This window comes from Seriola aureovittata, chromosome 15 (assembly GCF_021018895.1).
Source record: "Seriola aureovittata isolate HTS-2021-v1 ecotype China chromosome 15, ASM2101889v1, whole genome shotgun sequence".
Taxonomy (NCBI): Eukaryota; Metazoa; Chordata; class Actinopteri; order Carangiformes; family Carangidae; genus Seriola; species Seriola aureovittata.
The window spans coordinates 1,013,685-1,031,352 of NC_079378.1; the positions used below are offsets into that span (position 1 = coordinate 1,013,685).

Sequence of the window (17,668 nt, forward strand, 5' to 3'; positions counted from 1 at the left end):
AAACGGCCAAAGAGGAGTGGTGTGTGTGGAGCATAGACTAAATAAAGATGGCTCCGTGACGTCACCCACAGGTTACCGAAGAGCGGGTTTGAAGCTCAGCGTGGGCTGTTTCCGTCGCCGCCATTTTGGCTCTGCCTCGCTTCACCTAACTCCCGGCTAATTCAAAAACGGCCAGAAAAGCGGGGCGTGTGTATAGCCGGGACTTCGGCGAAAACCCGTTTGTGACAAGCATACGTCCCCGTTAGCATCGTTAGCACAGCTTAATTCCTGGGCGTCTTGCTAGAAAGGCTAACCCGAGGCTAATTCGTTTGCTGGCTAATTGGCTAGTAAACGAGCTAAGCTAACAAGCCAGGTATGGTGAGCGCAGGCACCGATAGCTGCTAATCAGTGCTAATAGATAAATACAGTAAAAGAAGAATTTCACTCACCTCACCTCATCAGAGGAACTGCAGCTTTTGTGTCTTCCGGTTTGACTGCTTGACTGTTAATCACCACGGTTTATGTATTCATTGTATGTTTTATTTACTTATATTCTCTTTATGTACCTGCTTTGACAACATGTTCTCTGATTCAAATTAAACATCATCATCACTGAATGGATCAAAGGAAATGTACAGTAATTCAAGTAACATTAAAGCAGAACTTAAAGAAACATAAAAGGAATGAAAATGTAAAATAATAAATTCCATTAAAAGAAAAAAATAGCACAGGGGAACATAAACACACAAAAATGTACTTATTCGGTTGGAGGCAACAGGGAAAAAGTTTCCATAATTTTCCAAAAGCTTATTGCTCTTTTTGTTGTTTAATAAAATAATTGACTTTAGAAGAGAATTCAGTTCTAGGAGAAAAGGTGATTTCTGTTATCACTGAATGGAAATGAATGAGTAGAGATACCAAAGGTGACATCACACCCTGTCAAATATGCTTTTAGTTTGTATGGAGCTCATATCAGAGAAAAGACACTGTGTTCATTTGGGGTCAAGCTCTGAAGTCGAACTTCTCTCCTCTCATTCCTTTGATGCTTAGAATAAAAATAATTGTTTTCTTCAGTTGACATTTCAGGGATCAGTAGTTGCTGTATTTTTTAGTGATTGATCCATATTGACAGATGTGCTGGTTCTTCACTGACAGTCCAGTGACGTGAGACTTCAGTTTACCCTCTGCTGCCCCCCAGTGGACACTTACTCACCTGCATGCGTTTCAGAATGAAGGCTGGTTAACGCTTCAGCTTTTGGTCTGATTTTTATTGATCATGTATAAAACACAGGTTGAAAATAATTGAAGTCACTATTTGATGAGCAACATACGAGTAAAACTTCACCTCAAATAAACCAAGCATCTTCTTGAGACTGAGCAGATGTTACAAACTTCTTAACAATGAAAACAGCTGCAGCAGAAGAACCAGCCAGACTGACGAAGACACAGGAAGTGAGGGTTAAAATAATAGTTTCAAAATTATGAGTCGTCTGTTTTCAGAGTCACTGAGTGAGAAAGAGGATCTTCTATCCCCAAATGAAAAGCACAGTGTTTTCTCTTGAAGACCCACATGTAGACAGCAGTAATGGGACAGTGTTTGTTCAGTCAAAATGGTGACATCTGCTGGCAAGTCATTGCTATTACATCGGTACGGACCTGACTCCATAATGACCTCACTGATTGTTACGCCCTCTGGCATTTATTCACAGTTGTACTTCTCTTTTTCCTTTTTCTTTTTTTTTATCAAGACAACAAAGAGTTCATTGTTCAAAAGATGAATCCTCCTCTGGGTAGATTTTACTCCGACAGAGGATTTTAAAACTGAAGGAATGAATCCATCTTGGACAAGGCGGCTTGCTAATGGTCAAGAGCACAAAATCCTGGGTCAAAGATCAGCAAAGTTGAACTCAACATGAAAAATTCCAGATTTTCTTTTCCCCCTGAGTGACTCCATCAGTTGTGATGATCTGATTGCAACTGATTGATTGAACGTGGTTGGTGTGAGACTTTTCTGCCTCTGACAATTAAACCTGAAGGTGGCTAAATGTATGTTGGTTCTCTGACTTGTCTGCTGATTCAACACTGGTTTACAGAGTGAGGGTACGTGTATGAATGTGTGTGTCTGTGTGTGCGCTGTTGGCAAAATCTGACTGTTTTTACTGGAAGTCAGGCAGCAGAGTGTGTGGGAGGAGCTGGATGTTTTTTCTTTCTTTCATTAACACTGTGAGAGCACAGCAAGTTCCCTGCTTTTACCTTAACTTTAACCACCATGTAAAACTACACATCATCATCTGGTGCGACAAAGCCAGGAGTCCAGCAGACGTGTTTAATCCCGCAGAAGCTCTGAACTCTCGGCTCTTCTGTCTGTTGAATGTGTATTGGAACAGGACATCATCTGAGTAAATAAACAGATTCATCGTAGTGTGGACGCCGCCAGATTTCAGACTGACATGCTTCACAGTGCGTCTCAGGGACTGTTGGGGTTCTGTGTTGAAACCGGGAGGATCAAAGTGAACCGAGGTGGAGGAAGGACCCTGTTTGTGCATTGTGGGGGCGTAAAGCTGGAACCAGGCAGTCCGAACAGGACAAATACACACCCACTCTCTCTGCTGAATGTATGTGTAGAGTGCCCTGAAGGCTCAGTGCACAAAACATTTACTCACTTTCAGTCCGCTGTGAAACTGCTTTTATTTTGTTTACATCAGCTTTGGTTTCTAGTTGAGTTTAGATTTGTTTGGTTGATTTGTTTTGTGTAGTTTCATTAGTTTTATTATCAATCTTACTCACAGGTTTAGTGTGGAAGTTTGTGTCCAACAGTAAAACTGATGAAAAATTAAGAAGGACCACTAAGATTTAAATTTTCATACATGATTTTGTTGTATTTAAGTCCTAACTACAATCTCGGACTAGCTGGGTCAAGATTTCAAGGCATCACATCAAATGTCTGCCATAATACACACATTCTTATTACTAAACTATATAGTGATTATAAATATAATCCAGATTAATAGATGGTCTTATAAATTATGTTACTAAATCTAATTAATAATTGTAGTTTGTAATTGAACTAGAGATCATAAATTGTATGTTTGACTTTGTCATGACTGAGATACAGAGGAAACTTTTTGTCTCCTAACTTGACATCAGTTTGTTTGTTTTGCTGACAGGAGTGGGCCTCTGGATATTTGAGTAACAAGGAGACAGAGTGTTCCTTTAAGTGAGCTGACTCTGTATTTTGGGGTAAACAGTTTGGCTAAAGACAGTTTATTGTGTCGTAGTATCTGATCAGTGATGGGAGTTATAGCTAACGAATCAATTCAGTTGTAGCTAATTCTCCAATGTGGCTTCACCACCAGGTATTTAGATGGTGAAACCAAAGCCGTTGACCACAGAAACAGTCTAACAGGCAGCCTGTCTCTTTATTTTTACATTGTGTAGTGACCACCGACACAGCCATGATCCATCCAGGGTGGATTATTAACCAGCCAACAGGGGGGCGGCGGTGGTTGAGTCCAGGCACTACGTGGTCCAGCTTAGAGAAGACTGGCCATATCTGTCTTTACTCTTATTTTATTCATCTCCTCTTTTAATCCCTTTTGTTCCTCATCGTCTGTCACCACGTCAGACACAGGCCAGGTGAGTTTGGACCGTCTTTCATTTCAGCAAAACCTTCTTCCATCGCGTTCTGAGTCTCTGCAGAGAAAATTTGCTGCCAGTCATTTGCAGCGCTGCTTAAATAATCTGTAATTTACACAAATACAGTGATTCATAGAGAAAGTTTAGAGCTGCACTCAGACAATGATGATGCAACTCCTTCAAGCCATAGGTGCAGTAAGTTTATATATATATATATACACATATATATGAGCATGAAGCTTATCTCTCGTATACAGTGGTGTTGGACTCATATAGTTCATGTAGTTCAGTGAATTGTGTGCTCTGTGTATTCAGTGTATTACAGCTCAGCCAAAAAAAGGCTCTGAAACAGTAACCTTTAGTCTCCCGGTAAACACAGCAGCCATATCTGAAACCTCAAGTGACTCTAAACCTACTGACAGACACCATTACAATGACAGATTATACAGTATTATTGTACAGAAGTCAAATATCGTCTGCTCTGGAGGTTTTTACCAGAGTGGTGGAACTGTACGTTTTGATCCAGACCAAAATATCTTGACAAATATTGGATGGATGGTCATGAAAATTTGGTGTAGACACTCCTGACCCCCAGAGGAGGAATCCTACTAACAAAGGCGACCAAATGACTTTTCCTCCAGCAACACCGACAAGGGAAAATCCTACTTATTCAACATTCGAGTTCATGACGAGATACCTACTTTGAGATTAATGCTAGCATACCATGCTAACATGCTAATATAAGTGTGCTAAAATGCTAGGATGTCTTCATGTGCACGTATTGTATTGGTTCGTGTTATGTTGTTGGACTAAATTTGGGCGACTCAACCCTTATTTCCCCCAAAACTCTCCAGTTAGGAAATCTAGTTGTGGCTGTCATCGTGGAATACCTGTATCCGGGCGGTTGTCACTCATGTAAAGAGCCATTTTCTATTTTGAATTTGAGGATAAGTCACAATCTGAGTTGCCCCAGAGTCCTCAGACATAACCAATGAAAAAGTTTCTGCAGGGTGTAGATAACAGAAGTTTGATTAAACCTAAGATTTGCACTTTGGTTGCTGGTTGCCAAAGACAAATTTCCATTATCAACCATGTAGTGGACAAAAGAGCTCCATCTCATCATTAGATAAAAACATGTAATGTGTTTCAGCCTCCATGCTACAATGGACGATGTTGTCTCTCTGTGTTTTCCAGGCTGGTTGTTTGGAAATGAAGCTGTGTCTTCTTCTTCTCTTGTTGTGTCTCTGCCACCTGGGACTGACTGTAAGAAGAACCTCAGTCTAGTAAACTAACTTTTTAAGCACTAAAGAGGAATTCTTTATTTGGTCTTTCTCTTTAATGTCTCTGTGTTCTTGAGAACCTGATCCCTGCCTGTTCCTCTGTCTTCAGGAGGAGCCCAGTCCAGGAGCTCCTGATGTTTCCGATTCTGTAGATGAAGAGGAGGACACGGTTCATGGCTGTAGAGGAGGGCAGGTGTTCAGCCGTGAGGAACACCGGGTGATAGGGGGCGCCATAGAGCGACTGGGTTTACAGCTCCTGGAAAATCTTCCAATTGGTCCAAAGCAGCCGAATGTCATCCTATCACCTCTCAGCCTGGCCTTTGCCCTCGCTCAGCTCACCTTAGGTCAGTCTGAGTTTAATTTTAGTCTTTCATCAGAATAAAAAGTTAGCGTCAAGAGTAAGCAGCTTTGATTTCCAGGTCCACATTCAGCAGCATCCAGGACTGAATGTGCACCTGCTGGTAGCACTAGAGAATTGTAAGGGATCACCCAAATCATTAGGATATGTCCTTTGATTGCCACCAATGTCTGTACCAGATTTCAGTGCAATCCATTCAATTGTTAAAACATTACAGTCTGGACCAAAATGGTGGACTGAGCAACCAACCACGGGTAGTGTGGCAAAAAACATATTAAATATGAGCTGTTGACTTGTACTGCTAGTTAGAAGTTAGTCAAAATATCTTGACAGATTAGTGTTGTCCCAAATCAAACATGGCATTACTTACCAGAAATAACAATAGCAACACATGGCCGCGCTTGTTGCCCGCCAAGATATCTGCCAGATGCTTTCTGCACGTGATTTAAAAAAAAAGGTTAAAAATGTTTTACTTTCCTGTGTGTGCCCCCTGATTCTCGCAACATTGAATCAATTGGAAAAGAAGCTCTACATCAAGAAATCTTTGCACATGTAAAGTCGTGTGGAGCTGTTCATGTTGCATGGTGTTTGTTCCACATGTATTCATGTACATTCTTTACAACCAATTTGCTCAGGTGGAATTTTTTTCTCAGGTGCTCGCAATGAGACGGAGAAGCTGCTGCTGAAGAGCCTTCATGCCCACGGTGTGCCATGTTACCATCATATACTAGGAAGCCTTGTACCTCATTTCAGCAAGACGTCGTTGGATGTGGCAACACGCATGTACCTGAGACCAGGTGCGTGCTGACGAGTGTTGAACTTGAGACGGTTTATAAGACGTTTTGTGTAAAACTCATCTTACCTCATCTTTTGTGTAAAACTCATCTTACCCACCTTTTCTCTTTTCTTATATCTCTTCAGGATTTGATGTGAAGTTGTCTTTTGTTGAGGACTCTCTGGCCAGGTATCAACTACAATCATGTCATAAACACTGAATGCAGACGTAGATGTTGAAGTAGACATGTAGAGTTTGGATGTCCCAATGAATGACAATGTCAAAGGTCAAAACTGTCTTTACTCATTTCAAGTAAAGGTTGGGAACTACAGATCAGAACCAAAACGGTAAACATGTGTTCAAAAGGCTAAAGGCGGGCAGCTGGTCAAACAAGCTAAGACAGGCAGATAAGATTAAAGGTTGGTTCACCACAGTTGGTAAGCAATGACAAACTAGTGAGTGAGGAAGAGCTGAGCTGTAAACACTGGGGAGATGATTGCTAAATGGACAACAGCTGTGGTGGCTTGGGTGTGAAAGCTCTGCAGTGACGGCTGCTGGTCATGTGGGGAATGGCATGGTCTGAAAAGATAGTACAGGTAGTAAGTAGCAAGTTTTTACTTCGTTTATACCAACTGATAGACTCTTTTTTGTTGTCTAATGTTTTTATGTGCCATGAATGTTATGGAAGTAAAAAGGTGTGATTTTTTTTCAGGTACCGATCACAGCCCGTCCCTCTGGTCTCTGTGGAAGAAGTCAACCAATGGGTGGAGAATGTCACCAACGGTCACATCCCCAACTTCCTGGAAAGTATTCCACATGACGTGGTGCTTATGCTCATGAACGCTGTGTACTTCAAAGGTGAATCCTTCGACCCCAAAACATCTCTGTAAATTGGTTCAGATTTCATAATGAAACAATCCCCATTGCAGTAAGTGTATGCTGACTGTTGAAGTCCTCCATGTGAGGAGCTTGTTGTCCACCAACTGGGCTGAGCAGTATCATTACTGGGGGAAGAATCTTGGTTTCATGCTGGGGAACAATCTTCACAGTTGCTACAAATGCCTTCATTACACATTGGAGACCATGGTCCAAGCCAGAAGGTCAACATCATCATGCCATGTTCATATGACCAAACCAGAGACTCTCCAGACGAGTGCAGCTCCTTCACATGTTGTCCATGAACACTGCAAATAGTAAAGGTGGTGAGGCCCACCAAGAGCAATCCAATGCTCATCCAGTGAAGTGCTACTGGACCTCTTCAAAGGCAAACTCAGTGGAAGGTCGCTCATGAATTCAGGTTGTTCAAAACAAATTCTTCCTTCAACTTCCTAATGATTCCCTCTTGCTCCTCTCTGTGTTTGTCAGGTGAATGGAAGACTCGATTTGACCCCCAAGTGACCTCAAAGGGAGCGTTCTACCTGGACAGCCAGAACTCAGTGTCGGTGGACATGATGAAGTCTGTCCATTACCCTTTACGCCTGCTGGATGATCCAGAGCTGGAGGCACAGGTAACACCGGCATTCCTGGACACATCAGAGATGGTTCAGATACTGTCTGTTTTCACAAGCGGAGCGAAGACCACCATCAAGGCTTTCAAACACTAATCTCCCCTACAAATCAATTTCACTTGAAAACGAGTTCATAAGCATCCTGGATTTAATCTTTTTGGACATTTTTGATCTTAAACCATTGTCACTTAACACAGACAAAAACAGAAGCTATATCGAAATTGTCAGTTGGCCTTCCAATGTTCAGACCCCCAGTTGTGGTTGTGAGCTTTGGACATTGTAAGAAAGGTACAAGTAGCCAAAATGAGTTTCCTTTGCAGGGTAGCTGGTCTCTTCCCCAGAGGAGATTTTGGGGTTCTGTTGACATCAGATCAGGATCAGGAGTTCTGGTCACGTCTAACTGGGAAGAGACCTGGGGCTATGAGAGTTTTCCTCACCCCAACTTCAGATCCCATCTTGAGAGCTAACTTACCTTACTTAGCCTGCTGCCCCTGTTAACTAGATTTCACCATACAGTCAATCATAAACAAGTGTTTTCAGTGGCCATGTTTTAAATAAGTAATGTGTTTACTTTATGACTCATACCATAATTTCTTTATTGTATTTTTATTTAATTTCTTCCTTTTCTCCTTCACCTTTTAACCACTATGTGTTCCTATCGTCAATGTGTTGAGAATTTGTCCATATAAAAGATCAAAACAAAATAAGAGAAAGTCTTTCTCTCTTGTCCAGGTTGCCAGTTTTCCGTTCAAGGGAAACACCAGTTTCTTAATTGTCCTGCCCTTGCCAGGCAAGGAAAACGTGTCGTCAGTGCTTCCCAAACTGAACATTTCCGACCTCTATAGACGTCTACCTCAAGAGAAAACAATGCAAGTCAACTTACCGAAGGTGAAGCTGCAGTACCGCCAGGAGCTCCAGGAGGCGCTGACCAGCATGGGTGAGAATATTATCTTCTTTGAATCAGAATGGATGTCTGGAAGAAATTACATGGACGCCATGGTGGTGATTATCTCACTTTCAAGCAGCCTAGCACCATCATACATGATGTAGTATCATATGATTTGACCTTAGATCACCATGAATGTGCCAATCAGGGGAATGTATCTTGTGCTTCAGTCTGTAACTCTCGCATCTCTCTGGGTCTCTCCATCAGGCCTCGGCTCTCTGTTTTCGGGTCCTAACCTCTCTGGGATTTCTGACCAGCCTCTGAGGGTGACGGGCGTCCGCCACGCCAGCACAGTAGAGCTTAGTGAGGAAGGCGTGGAGGCGTCCGCCACCACGGTTGTGACCTCCATGCGCTCCGTCTCCCTCTTCTCAGTCACCTCCCCCTTCATCTTTGCCCTTGTCGATGACGCCTCCTTGGCCCCTCTCTTCATGGGCATCGTTACAAACCCCGCCCCTGACAACGACCCCATGCTCAACGACGGTCCCCTTGGCAACAGCACCATGAGCGACCAACCTACGACGGACAGTGACAGGGAAAGAGACATAAACAGCAAACAAAGCAGCAAGACAGAGTCAGCAGAATGCAGCAGCATGGCGTCGTGCAGCGCCCCCTTTGGTGAGAGAGAGCAGCCACACAGTCTAAATGAACTGGAGGGAGGCAACGGGCAGAAGAAGACAGAAGACAGATCCTGCTCCAAACCAGACGACTCTGTCCCCGCCTGAAGAGTGAAATCTTATTCGTTAAGGGAATAGTTCGACATTTTGGGAAATAACGTTTGTTCTCCTTCTTGTTCAGAGTGATCCCACTCTCATGTCTGTGCGGGAAATACGAAGCTAAAGCCAGCAACTGATTAGCTTAGCTTAGCATAAAGACTGGAAACAGAGGCAGAGACAGCTAGCCTGGCTCTATCCAAAGGTAACAAAGCTCACTAATTATCTCGTTATATCTCATTTGTTTATTCTCATCTAATCTCTGCAAGAAAGTGAATAAGCAAATTTCCCAAATGGTCAAACGTTTCCTGGAAAGTAAATTCAGTCGTAGGACAGAGGACGAACCCCTTGGTCTTGTGTTGCTCAGAAGGCATTGTAGTTTAAACATGGGAAAATACAAATGCACTACAATTATAGTGATCTGTATTCAGTTTTATATGAAAGACTCAACAATTTTAAAAAACTAAAACCTCGGGTTTACCAGATTGGTGATGTTTTATGAACCTATCAGCTTTCTGATGTGATAAAAGTATTAATATACAGTGTTCAGTGAGTGTGTATAAAGGATATATGAGGCCTGTCAGTGAATTTCAGGCTTTATGCTGATGCAAGAACTACACTGTACATACACTGAGAAAACATGAGACTGTGTCATAAACAAAAGCAGTATTCCTCCCAACAAGTTGTGTGCTATGATGTGATGATGATGTCTTTTTTTTCTTGGAAGATGTTTTATCAACAATGTGATGATTTTAATTTCATATTCAGCCAGGGAAAATAAAGTGTTGACACAAGAGTGTGTTTGTATTGTGGGAAAGAGAGTTACAGTAATTACTTTGGATTTGTTTGGAGGACTTCAGGCTCTCATGTGGATTCACTTGTAGAAGAAAATCCAGCTCTTCTCAGAAATTAAACCCCTTTGTCTTGTATCCTTAGATACCGCTAAACTGTTCCTCTGTTTATATGAGACCTATTTCCAGACTGACCAGTCAAAGGTTCAGTCAAGGTGTTACTGAGATATCGTGTCCATGCGAATGAGACAGACGTACAAATGGATGGACAACCCTAAAACAAAGCCATCATGTTTGTTCTGCTACTTTAGGCTCCTTTGCCCTGAGTTTTACCTGCTCAGGCTGTGTACAAACCTTACCTCTTCTGCTAGGACGTCCCAAAATACTGTCTTAATCTAATTCTTATTACGTAAAACCTCAACCCTTTGACTGGTGGAGCTTGTTTGCCAGCACACAGTCAAGGAGGTGAGTGCTGCCTGACAGGCACAGATCAGGGTTAACAAGTTGGAAAATTTCACAGATTCTTTATTTCTGTGTAGAGGTCCTTGTGGGGGCTGAAGTTGTCCATACAGTGGATCCATGGGTCCCTCAGGCACCTCTAGATGTCCTTAGTGGGCTACCAGCGGGAGGTTGGCGTCCTAATATGTGGGATAAGCGGTTCTACAAAGAGGTTTCCATGGGTGGTCTCAGTAGACCTTAGGGAGTTTCAGATGACACTGTACAGATTCCACAGGTCCAACAGAGGTTCCATTAGACCCTCACAGAGCTCCTGGGTTCCCTGCTGTGGTTCCAGTGTTGTAGGGGTTTCTTTGGGGGTTTCTAGGGATCTCTGTGGGGTTCTAAGGCAAAACCAATTAAGGATCTTTTAGGAGGTTCCAGGGGACATTTGGGGTTCCTGGAGACCACCACGGTACTCCAGAATTACAATGTGTCTTTAGAGGATCTTGACATGTCTTCAGGATTTCTTAGGTGGTTCCACGTTAAGGACAGCTACCAGGGAAATGCACCTGGAACCTAATAAATCAGAGTTATATAGGAGGTCCAGGGGGTCCCAGAGACCCCTGTAGGGCTCCACCACCAGGACCAGTTTCTTTTAAATGTTTAAAACGCTGCAGAGGAAAAATAATGAAATGATCTCCCTGACCTGAGTCTCAGGTTTAATGTTTAATCCGCTCACATCAACCTAAATATTGACACATGGGATTAAAAATTATCAGATGAGGGGCATGTGAGCACGTGATGCTCTGCCTGGTCCAAAACCTGGGAGAAGAATCGGTAGAAGTTCTGGTTCAATTAAACCTCAAGATCAGATCAGATCAGATCAGATCAGATCAGATCAGATCTTCTGACTGTAAAGTTTCATTCACCTGGATTCAGCAGCTTCTGTCTCACTTGCGCGCTCCCGACGCTCTGCTGGCAGCAGCTGGACGCGCGCCGCTGTGGGCGCAGAGCCAGGAGGCGTCGGCCGGGCGAAGTGTCGTCTCATCTGCAGAGAGACAGAGACACAGAGAGACTGAGACACAGAGAGACGTGGACTGTCGCGAGCAGAGGAGAGGTGAGTGACTTCCTCACTAACTTTTAACTTTTGCTTCTTTTGTTTTGTGCCAGTAACTGAATGAACGCAGCTACAGTTAGTTCAGTGCTGCAGCTCTTTGTCTCATCAGGTTGAAGTGTCGCCTTTAAAACCCTCACAGCTCCTGAGACACGGACTCTGTCTGTTTCTACTGTAATAAACACGTTGTGTTCGGACTGATCCCGGTTCTGGTTCCAGTCTGTGAACCAGCTTCAGTCCAGTTCAGCTCAGTCTGCGTCTCTGCGCCGAGAAGCTCGATCCCAGCTGGAGCTTTTCCACTGAGCTTTATATAAGAGCCCTGGTTTCACAGCAGCTCGGAGCTCCGTCACATTAATAACCACCACATTATTCCATTGGTGTGAAATCAACCTGGTGAACAGGTGAAATGATTTCCTGTCGTTGTATGTGTTTGACTTTTTAACTCAGATTCCTCTGAGGTCATTAGAGGCTGTAGAGAGTTTGGAGCCAAGATCAATAGTCTGCAGTGCTGTGGAATAATCTCAGGGTCGTGACCTCCACTTTTGATCCCTGATGTGATCTGAGAGCAGCCAATGAGAAACATTCCTGGTAGACAAGTTCCTGCAGGACACATGTGAGCTGCTCATCTGCAGGACTCTGCAGGTCTCCATCAGTCCTGTTCACTCTTTGAAACCTCACAGATGAAGAGACAGACGAGGAGTCCACATTTCACAGTCATCACTTTACTGTTACCGTGGTTACACGTTGATTTTACTGTGGCTTTTGTCTCATTTCACCTGTGTGTATTTCTTCATCTAACATGTGTCACCTGCACCTTTGTGTGTATTTCTTCATATTTCCACCCAGCGAGTGACACATGATGATGATGATGATGATGATGATGAGGAGGAGGAGGAGGAGGCAGAATCAGAGTAAAGTCGTCATTAATCTTCATCCTCTGAACTCTCTTTTCAATGACGTGAAATAATCGAGACACTTTGGAAAGAAACTGAAGCTCTGAGGTTTCTGGACGACACAGTCTGGGTTTCCCATCAGGCATGTGGTTTGTGTGTGTGTGTGTGTGTGTGTGTGTGTGTGTGTGTGTGTGTGTGTGTGTGTGTGGTCTGAGAACCAGGTCCAGATGTGTGCAGAGGAACAAAGGAAACTTTGTGTTTCTGTGACAGTGAATGAAGCTGCTGCTGAGGTTGTGATTCTCTCCTCCTCCTCACTGTGTTTGTCTTTCAGGATGAAGCTAACCACTGTCCTGCTGGTGTTTGGAGTCGTGCTGAGCGTCTGTCAGGCTCAGGTATCCACGTCACCTGTCTCCACATGTTGTGACTGATCCACAGAGAGAGCCAGTGTTTCCTGCTGAAGACGTAAATCTTCACAGATGTGATTTATTTAAAGGCTCGGTAACAACACAGCTGCTCACTGCTGGTTCACCTTTGCTGCGTGTCAACAGTTACTTAACTTCGCCTGAAGCATCTGTGCTGTTGCTATGGTTACCTGCAGGTCAATACACATTGATCTGGAACAGTGTTTGAACTGTTGACCTGGACTTTGTTTGATGTGTCCACACAGCCACTCAGAGGCATCCAGTCAGCCAATCAGAGACCAGTATTTTTTTCTAGTATTTGATTTAACAGGGACAGTTTCATAAACACTATTACCCAGAATGCTATTTTCATCTGTCGTCCCTGGACAGATGTTACAAAGTGTCCTAAACAAGAAGGAGAATATGATCAAGTTATTGAAGAGAATATGATAAAAACATCATCAGACATAAAAGTGTTATGACAAGATTTACAACACACACAAACTGGAGAATAAAACCTACAGTGCAGAGAATGAAATGAATTAAAAGTCACAAACTTCACTTCATGAAAAGCAGCAACTAAACATATTGAGTTGTAGAAAAGGTTTTCTGGATGTTTGTTCAGATCCATGGAGAATAAAAACTGAAAGCTGCTTCTCCAGGTTTTACTTTGACTCTGGGGACAGTAAACAGACCTGAACCAGACCACCTGAGAGGTCTGGATGGTTCAGGATGTAGCAGCAAATCAGAAATGTATTTTGGACCTAAACCCTGCAGGGCTTTATAAACCAGCAGCAGTATTTGACTGGTCTCACTGGTTTTCCTGACACACAGGACTCCAGCACAGAATCACCTGATACCGGATTAAGTAAAAACAGCTGGATCTCTGTAGCTGTGCTAACACGTTTAGCGGGTCTGCTGACTGTTGTCTCTGTTGATCGGTTGCAGTCGGACACCGGAGGCGAGGAGACCGGTGGCGAGGAGGAACATGTGGAGCTCTTCACCACACCGATGGCTAAGATGGGCGCCGCCACCTCGGACTTCGGCTACAACCTGTTCCGTGCTCTGGCGAGCCGCGAGGCTGCGACCAACATCTTCCTGGCCCCCATCAGTGTGTCTGCGGCGCTGACTCAGCTGTCCATGGGTGAAGACACAAACACACTAGAAACTAAAACCCAAATGGTGCTTTTGGCTTTAGCCGCCACGGTGTGTACGGGCCCCTCGGCCAAACCGGTCGAAATTTATTCCAGATTTGTTTCCTGCTCCGCAAAAGAACCCCACAGGTATCAGGTGGTCAGCGGCGTCACATTGTTAGTTGTTTCACATGTGGCGTGTTAATTTTCTTTTCTTTTTCAAAATATACTGATTCTCTGTCAGAATGACAGCAGAAGAAAATTATACACAGACACTAAGTTTAACCCCGTTTTTCATGATTACTGACTAAAGATTCAGACTGGGTCTTTCTCAAGGGTTGGGTCCTTGCAGAAGGTGTTTAGAACGGATTTTAATGTCAGAGGTTCGTGTTTTTCTACTTCTTTTCCACTTCTTTTCCACTTCCACTTCTAAGTGAAAAACTACAAATTGTATTTACATATTAGACCTGGTTCCTCAGTTTGCCTCAGCCACAAAACAGATGTTGACTTGGGAGAAAGAAAAAAATCACCATGCACATCAAAATATGTAAATTTTCAGTTTACGTAACATGATCACTCCTCTCCCACAGGAGGGTCTGAGCGTGCTGAACAGCAGCTGTTCAGGGCTCTAAGGTACCACACCCTGCAGGATCCTCAGCTCCACACCACCCTGAAAAACCTGCTGGCTTCAGTCAGGACGCCTGGAAAAGGCCTGAGCACCGCCGCACGCATCTACCTGGCACGACGTGAGTTCATGTGGGTTGGGCCATGGGAAAAATCACATGTAATTATGTGTCTCAATTATAGTGAAGACTTTTTTCCAACTAAAAACATGGCTGACTTCCATTGCTTTTTCCTAGTGAAACAAAACCAGACAGATAAATAATGTTGGCTATAAGAGGAAACTGAATGTATCTCGCAGTCAGCAGGTGCAATAAAGACATTGAAGACACTGTGGAATATTTCAAGTTATTTTCTGTGGCTAATGACAAAATGATGGACAATTAAAAAAGGTAAAACGTAAAGTGACACTGTTGAGAGTCAGAGTTTTTGTTTTCATTATTTTCATTAATGTTTTGAATGATTTTGAACTCCAGATATAATTATTCTGTGGGTGAGAGCTGCTCCAGCTCAGGAAAAACTCGAGGGCTCAGGCCGCTCACTGTGTGATACTAAGCAGTTCGTTTGATGTGTCATCCAGCTACATCGAAATGTTAAAGTATTTCCACCTGTTCCAGCCACGCTTGAAGGTCGGCTGAAAAGTCCAGTGTCATAGAAAGAGGAACAAGATGCGATAATTCCTATTACTTTTTTATTTATTACTAATTTGCGCGGCTGTTTTCAGGACTTCGTCTGAAGCAGGACTTCTTCACGCTCGTGGAGCAGCAGTATGGCATTCGTCCCAAGGCCCTGCAGGGAGGAACCAAAGATGTGAAAGAAATCAACGACTGGGTGACTCAGGAGACGGGCGGGAAGGTGCAGCGCCTCCTGGCCAAAGCCCTCTCCCGAAACGCTGGAGTGAACGCCGTGAGCGCCGCTTACTTTAAAGGTGAGTCAAATTCTTGCTCCTGCTGGTGGACGGTGTTGAAGTTGCTTCTTGGATTAAAACTGGACTGAGGTAAGTATAGAGTTGAGGATGCATGGATGTCAGTGATGACTGAGTCTTCTGTTTGTGAACAGGGAAGTGGGTGACTCGGTTCGGTCAGAATGGAGTGATGGAGAACTTCCAGGTGGACGGCGGGGTACCTGTGCGTGTTTCCATGATGAAACAGGATAACTACCCTGTGAAGATGGGAGCCGACTCGGATTTGAGCTGCACGGTGAGTGTTTTCCACAGGTAAACTACAAGTATTGATTTGATGGAGAACGTTTTTCTGAGGTCTCTCCTGAACACTGATTTCCTCCACCAGATCGCTCAGATCCAGATGCAGGACGACATCAGCATGTTCATCTTCCTGCCGGATGAAGTGACCGCCAACATGACCCTGCTGGAGGAGAGTCTGACTGCTGAGTTCGTCCAGGACCTCTCCATGACGCTCCTCCCTACCCAGGTGTCCCTCTCTCTGCCCACCCTGAGGCTCAGCTACTCCTCAGACCTGCTGCCGCTGCTCAGCGACCTGGGTGAGTCCTCAACCTGAACCAAATCCAGGTCTGACAAACAATGACCTTTATATTCATGCAAATATAAGCACCAACACTGAACAGATAGAGATATTATTTGTTCAAATACCAATTAAGCTTTGAGGTAGATTTCACACCTGCAGGCGGTCGAAGCTGAATCACTCCTGTTGACTCAAAGTAAAAGATTCACTCTTGTCTCTCATGAGCCTGAAGCTACAACTCATACTCCTCTCTGATTGGACAGGTATTTTCCTTGAGTCGCTTCTACACTGGTGCACAAGTAGTTGATGTCCCAAGTGATGTGTTTCCATGCATCGCTTTTCCTGTTCAAGACCTGGCAACTTGTAAAGAAACCGATGGAAGTTGTTTTGTTCAGTGGAAGTGGAGTAGAAAACAACTTTTTGAGTTTTTATTCTATAGAGTTGAACTTTTCTAAAATGCCCAGAGTCGACCAGAACCAAAACACTGAGGCAGAGTGATGTTTGTATCCAGACCAGTGTCCTGGAAACACAGGAGAGGTGGGAACAACAAGCTGCTGACCTGGAAAGACTCAGAAAAGACACTTAAATAAAGCGTGCTATCATCTGCAAATGGGATCACCTCTATATGTTTGAACATGGAGGGGAAGTTAATTCTTGAGTCCGTCCAGTCCGAGCTGTCCGTCCATTTTCAACTTCTTCATCCATTAGTCCAGTCCAGGTGGCAAGGTAGTCTAAACGACCCTCTCCCCAGCAACTTTTTCCAGTTCCTCCAGGGGGATCCTGAGGCGTTCCCAGGCCAGATGAGATATGTAATTCGTCCATCGGGTTCTGGGTCTCCTCTCAGATGTATGAGCCCCGAAGCTCTCCACTGGGAGGGGCCCAGGAGGCAATAGATTCAATGTGATGCAACATTTGTTTACCTGTTTATTAGAGTGCGACACGCGTCTCATCACGTAACGTTATTTGGCACCTGCAAAGTCATCAGTATTTTCTTTTATTGACATATCTACATCTGTATCCTGCTCTCCCTCCCTCCCTCCCTGCAGGTCTCTCTGAATGGCTAGACAACCCGGACCTGGAGAAGATCTCAGCTCAGGCCGCCAAGCTCGTCAGCCTCAATCACAAAGTTGTCATGGAGACGGCGCCCGAGGGGAACCAGTACCCCAGCGCCACCTCAGCAGCCAGTCACCTGTCATACACAGTGGACCGCCCCTTCCTCTACCTGATCCGGGACGAAGCGTCAGGGGCGCTGCTCTTCATCGGCAGGGTGGTCAACCCCAAGGACCTGAGGATATAACACACACACACACACACACACACACACACACACACACACACACACACACACACACACACTGTTAGCAGGTCCTGGGAGGGACGTCAGGTATTTGCGTTGCGTTTGTGGGGGAGACGTCTGTGAGGATATTTGATTTGATTTTACATGATTTGTTACTTTTCATGTTGAAACACGTCGGCGTGATCATGTTAATCTGACGCGAAACTCAAACACACTGGTGATACTCTGACTCACCAAAGGACTGTCTTTTTAAAGAAATCAAATATTGTCATTTGTGTTCAAAGAAATAAACACGACAATGAAACCA

At 44.1% G+C, this 17,668-nt stretch overlaps 2 protein-coding genes across 2 annotated transcripts; both read left to right on the forward strand.

Moving 5' to 3' along the window:
• The first annotated feature begins 2,293 nt into the window (after positions 1–2,293).
• On the forward strand, positions 2,294–9,988 carry serpinf2a (serpin peptidase inhibitor, clade F (alpha-2 antiplasmin, pigment epithelium derived factor), member 2a). The gene is made up of 10 exons (XM_056397452.1): positions 2,294–2,594; positions 3,418–3,615; positions 4,810–4,878; positions 5,005–5,239; positions 5,907–6,050; positions 6,175–6,217; positions 6,741–6,886; positions 7,394–7,536; positions 8,269–8,473; positions 8,690–9,988. The coding sequence occupies exons 3-10, from the start codon at positions 4,825–4,827 to the stop codon at positions 9,202–9,204; spliced, it is 1,485 nt and encodes a 494-aa protein (XP_056253427.1). The 5' UTR covers positions 2,294–2,594; positions 3,418–3,615; positions 4,810–4,824; the 3' UTR covers positions 9,205–9,988.
• Positions 9,989–11,332: 1,344 nt separating this feature from the next.
• serpinf1 (serpin peptidase inhibitor, clade F (alpha-2 antiplasmin, pigment epithelium derived factor), member 1) lies at positions 11,333–17,668 on the forward strand. The gene is made up of 8 exons (XM_056397474.1): positions 11,333–11,538; positions 12,760–12,820; positions 13,778–13,973; positions 14,553–14,708; positions 15,308–15,511; positions 15,643–15,782; positions 15,873–16,083; positions 17,111–17,668. Exons 2-8 carry the CDS (start codon positions 12,761–12,763, stop codon positions 17,359–17,361), a joined length of 1,218 nt encoding a protein of 405 aa, XP_056253449.1. The 5' UTR covers positions 11,333–11,538; position 12,760; the 3' UTR covers positions 17,362–17,668.

Bases quoted from the DNA above. Each gene is read 5' to 3' on its own strand.
- serpinf2a (XM_056397452.1), top strand. From the start codon at position 4,825: ATGAAGCTGTGTCTTCTTCTTCTCTTGTTGTGTCTCTGCCACCTGGGA. The intron at 7,537-8,268 runs GTAACACCGGCA...TCTCTTGTCCAG, and splicing joins ATCCAGAGCTGGAGGCACAG to GTTGCCAGTTTTCCGTTCAA. The intron at 8,474-8,689 runs GTGAGAATATTA...TCTCTCCATCAG, and splicing joins GGAGGCGCTGACCAGCATGG to GCCTCGGCTCTCTGTTTTCG.
- serpinf1 (XM_056397474.1), top strand. From the start codon at position 12,761: ATGAAGCTAACCACTGTCCTGCTGGTGTTTGGAGTCGTGCTGAGCGTC. The intron at 14,709-15,307 runs GTGAGTTCATGT...GGCTGTTTTCAG, and splicing joins ACGCATCTACCTGGCACGAC to GACTTCGTCTGAAGCAGGAC. The intron at 15,783-15,872 runs GTGAGTGTTTTC...TTCCTCCACCAG, and splicing joins ACTCGGATTTGAGCTGCACG to ATCGCTCAGATCCAGATGCA.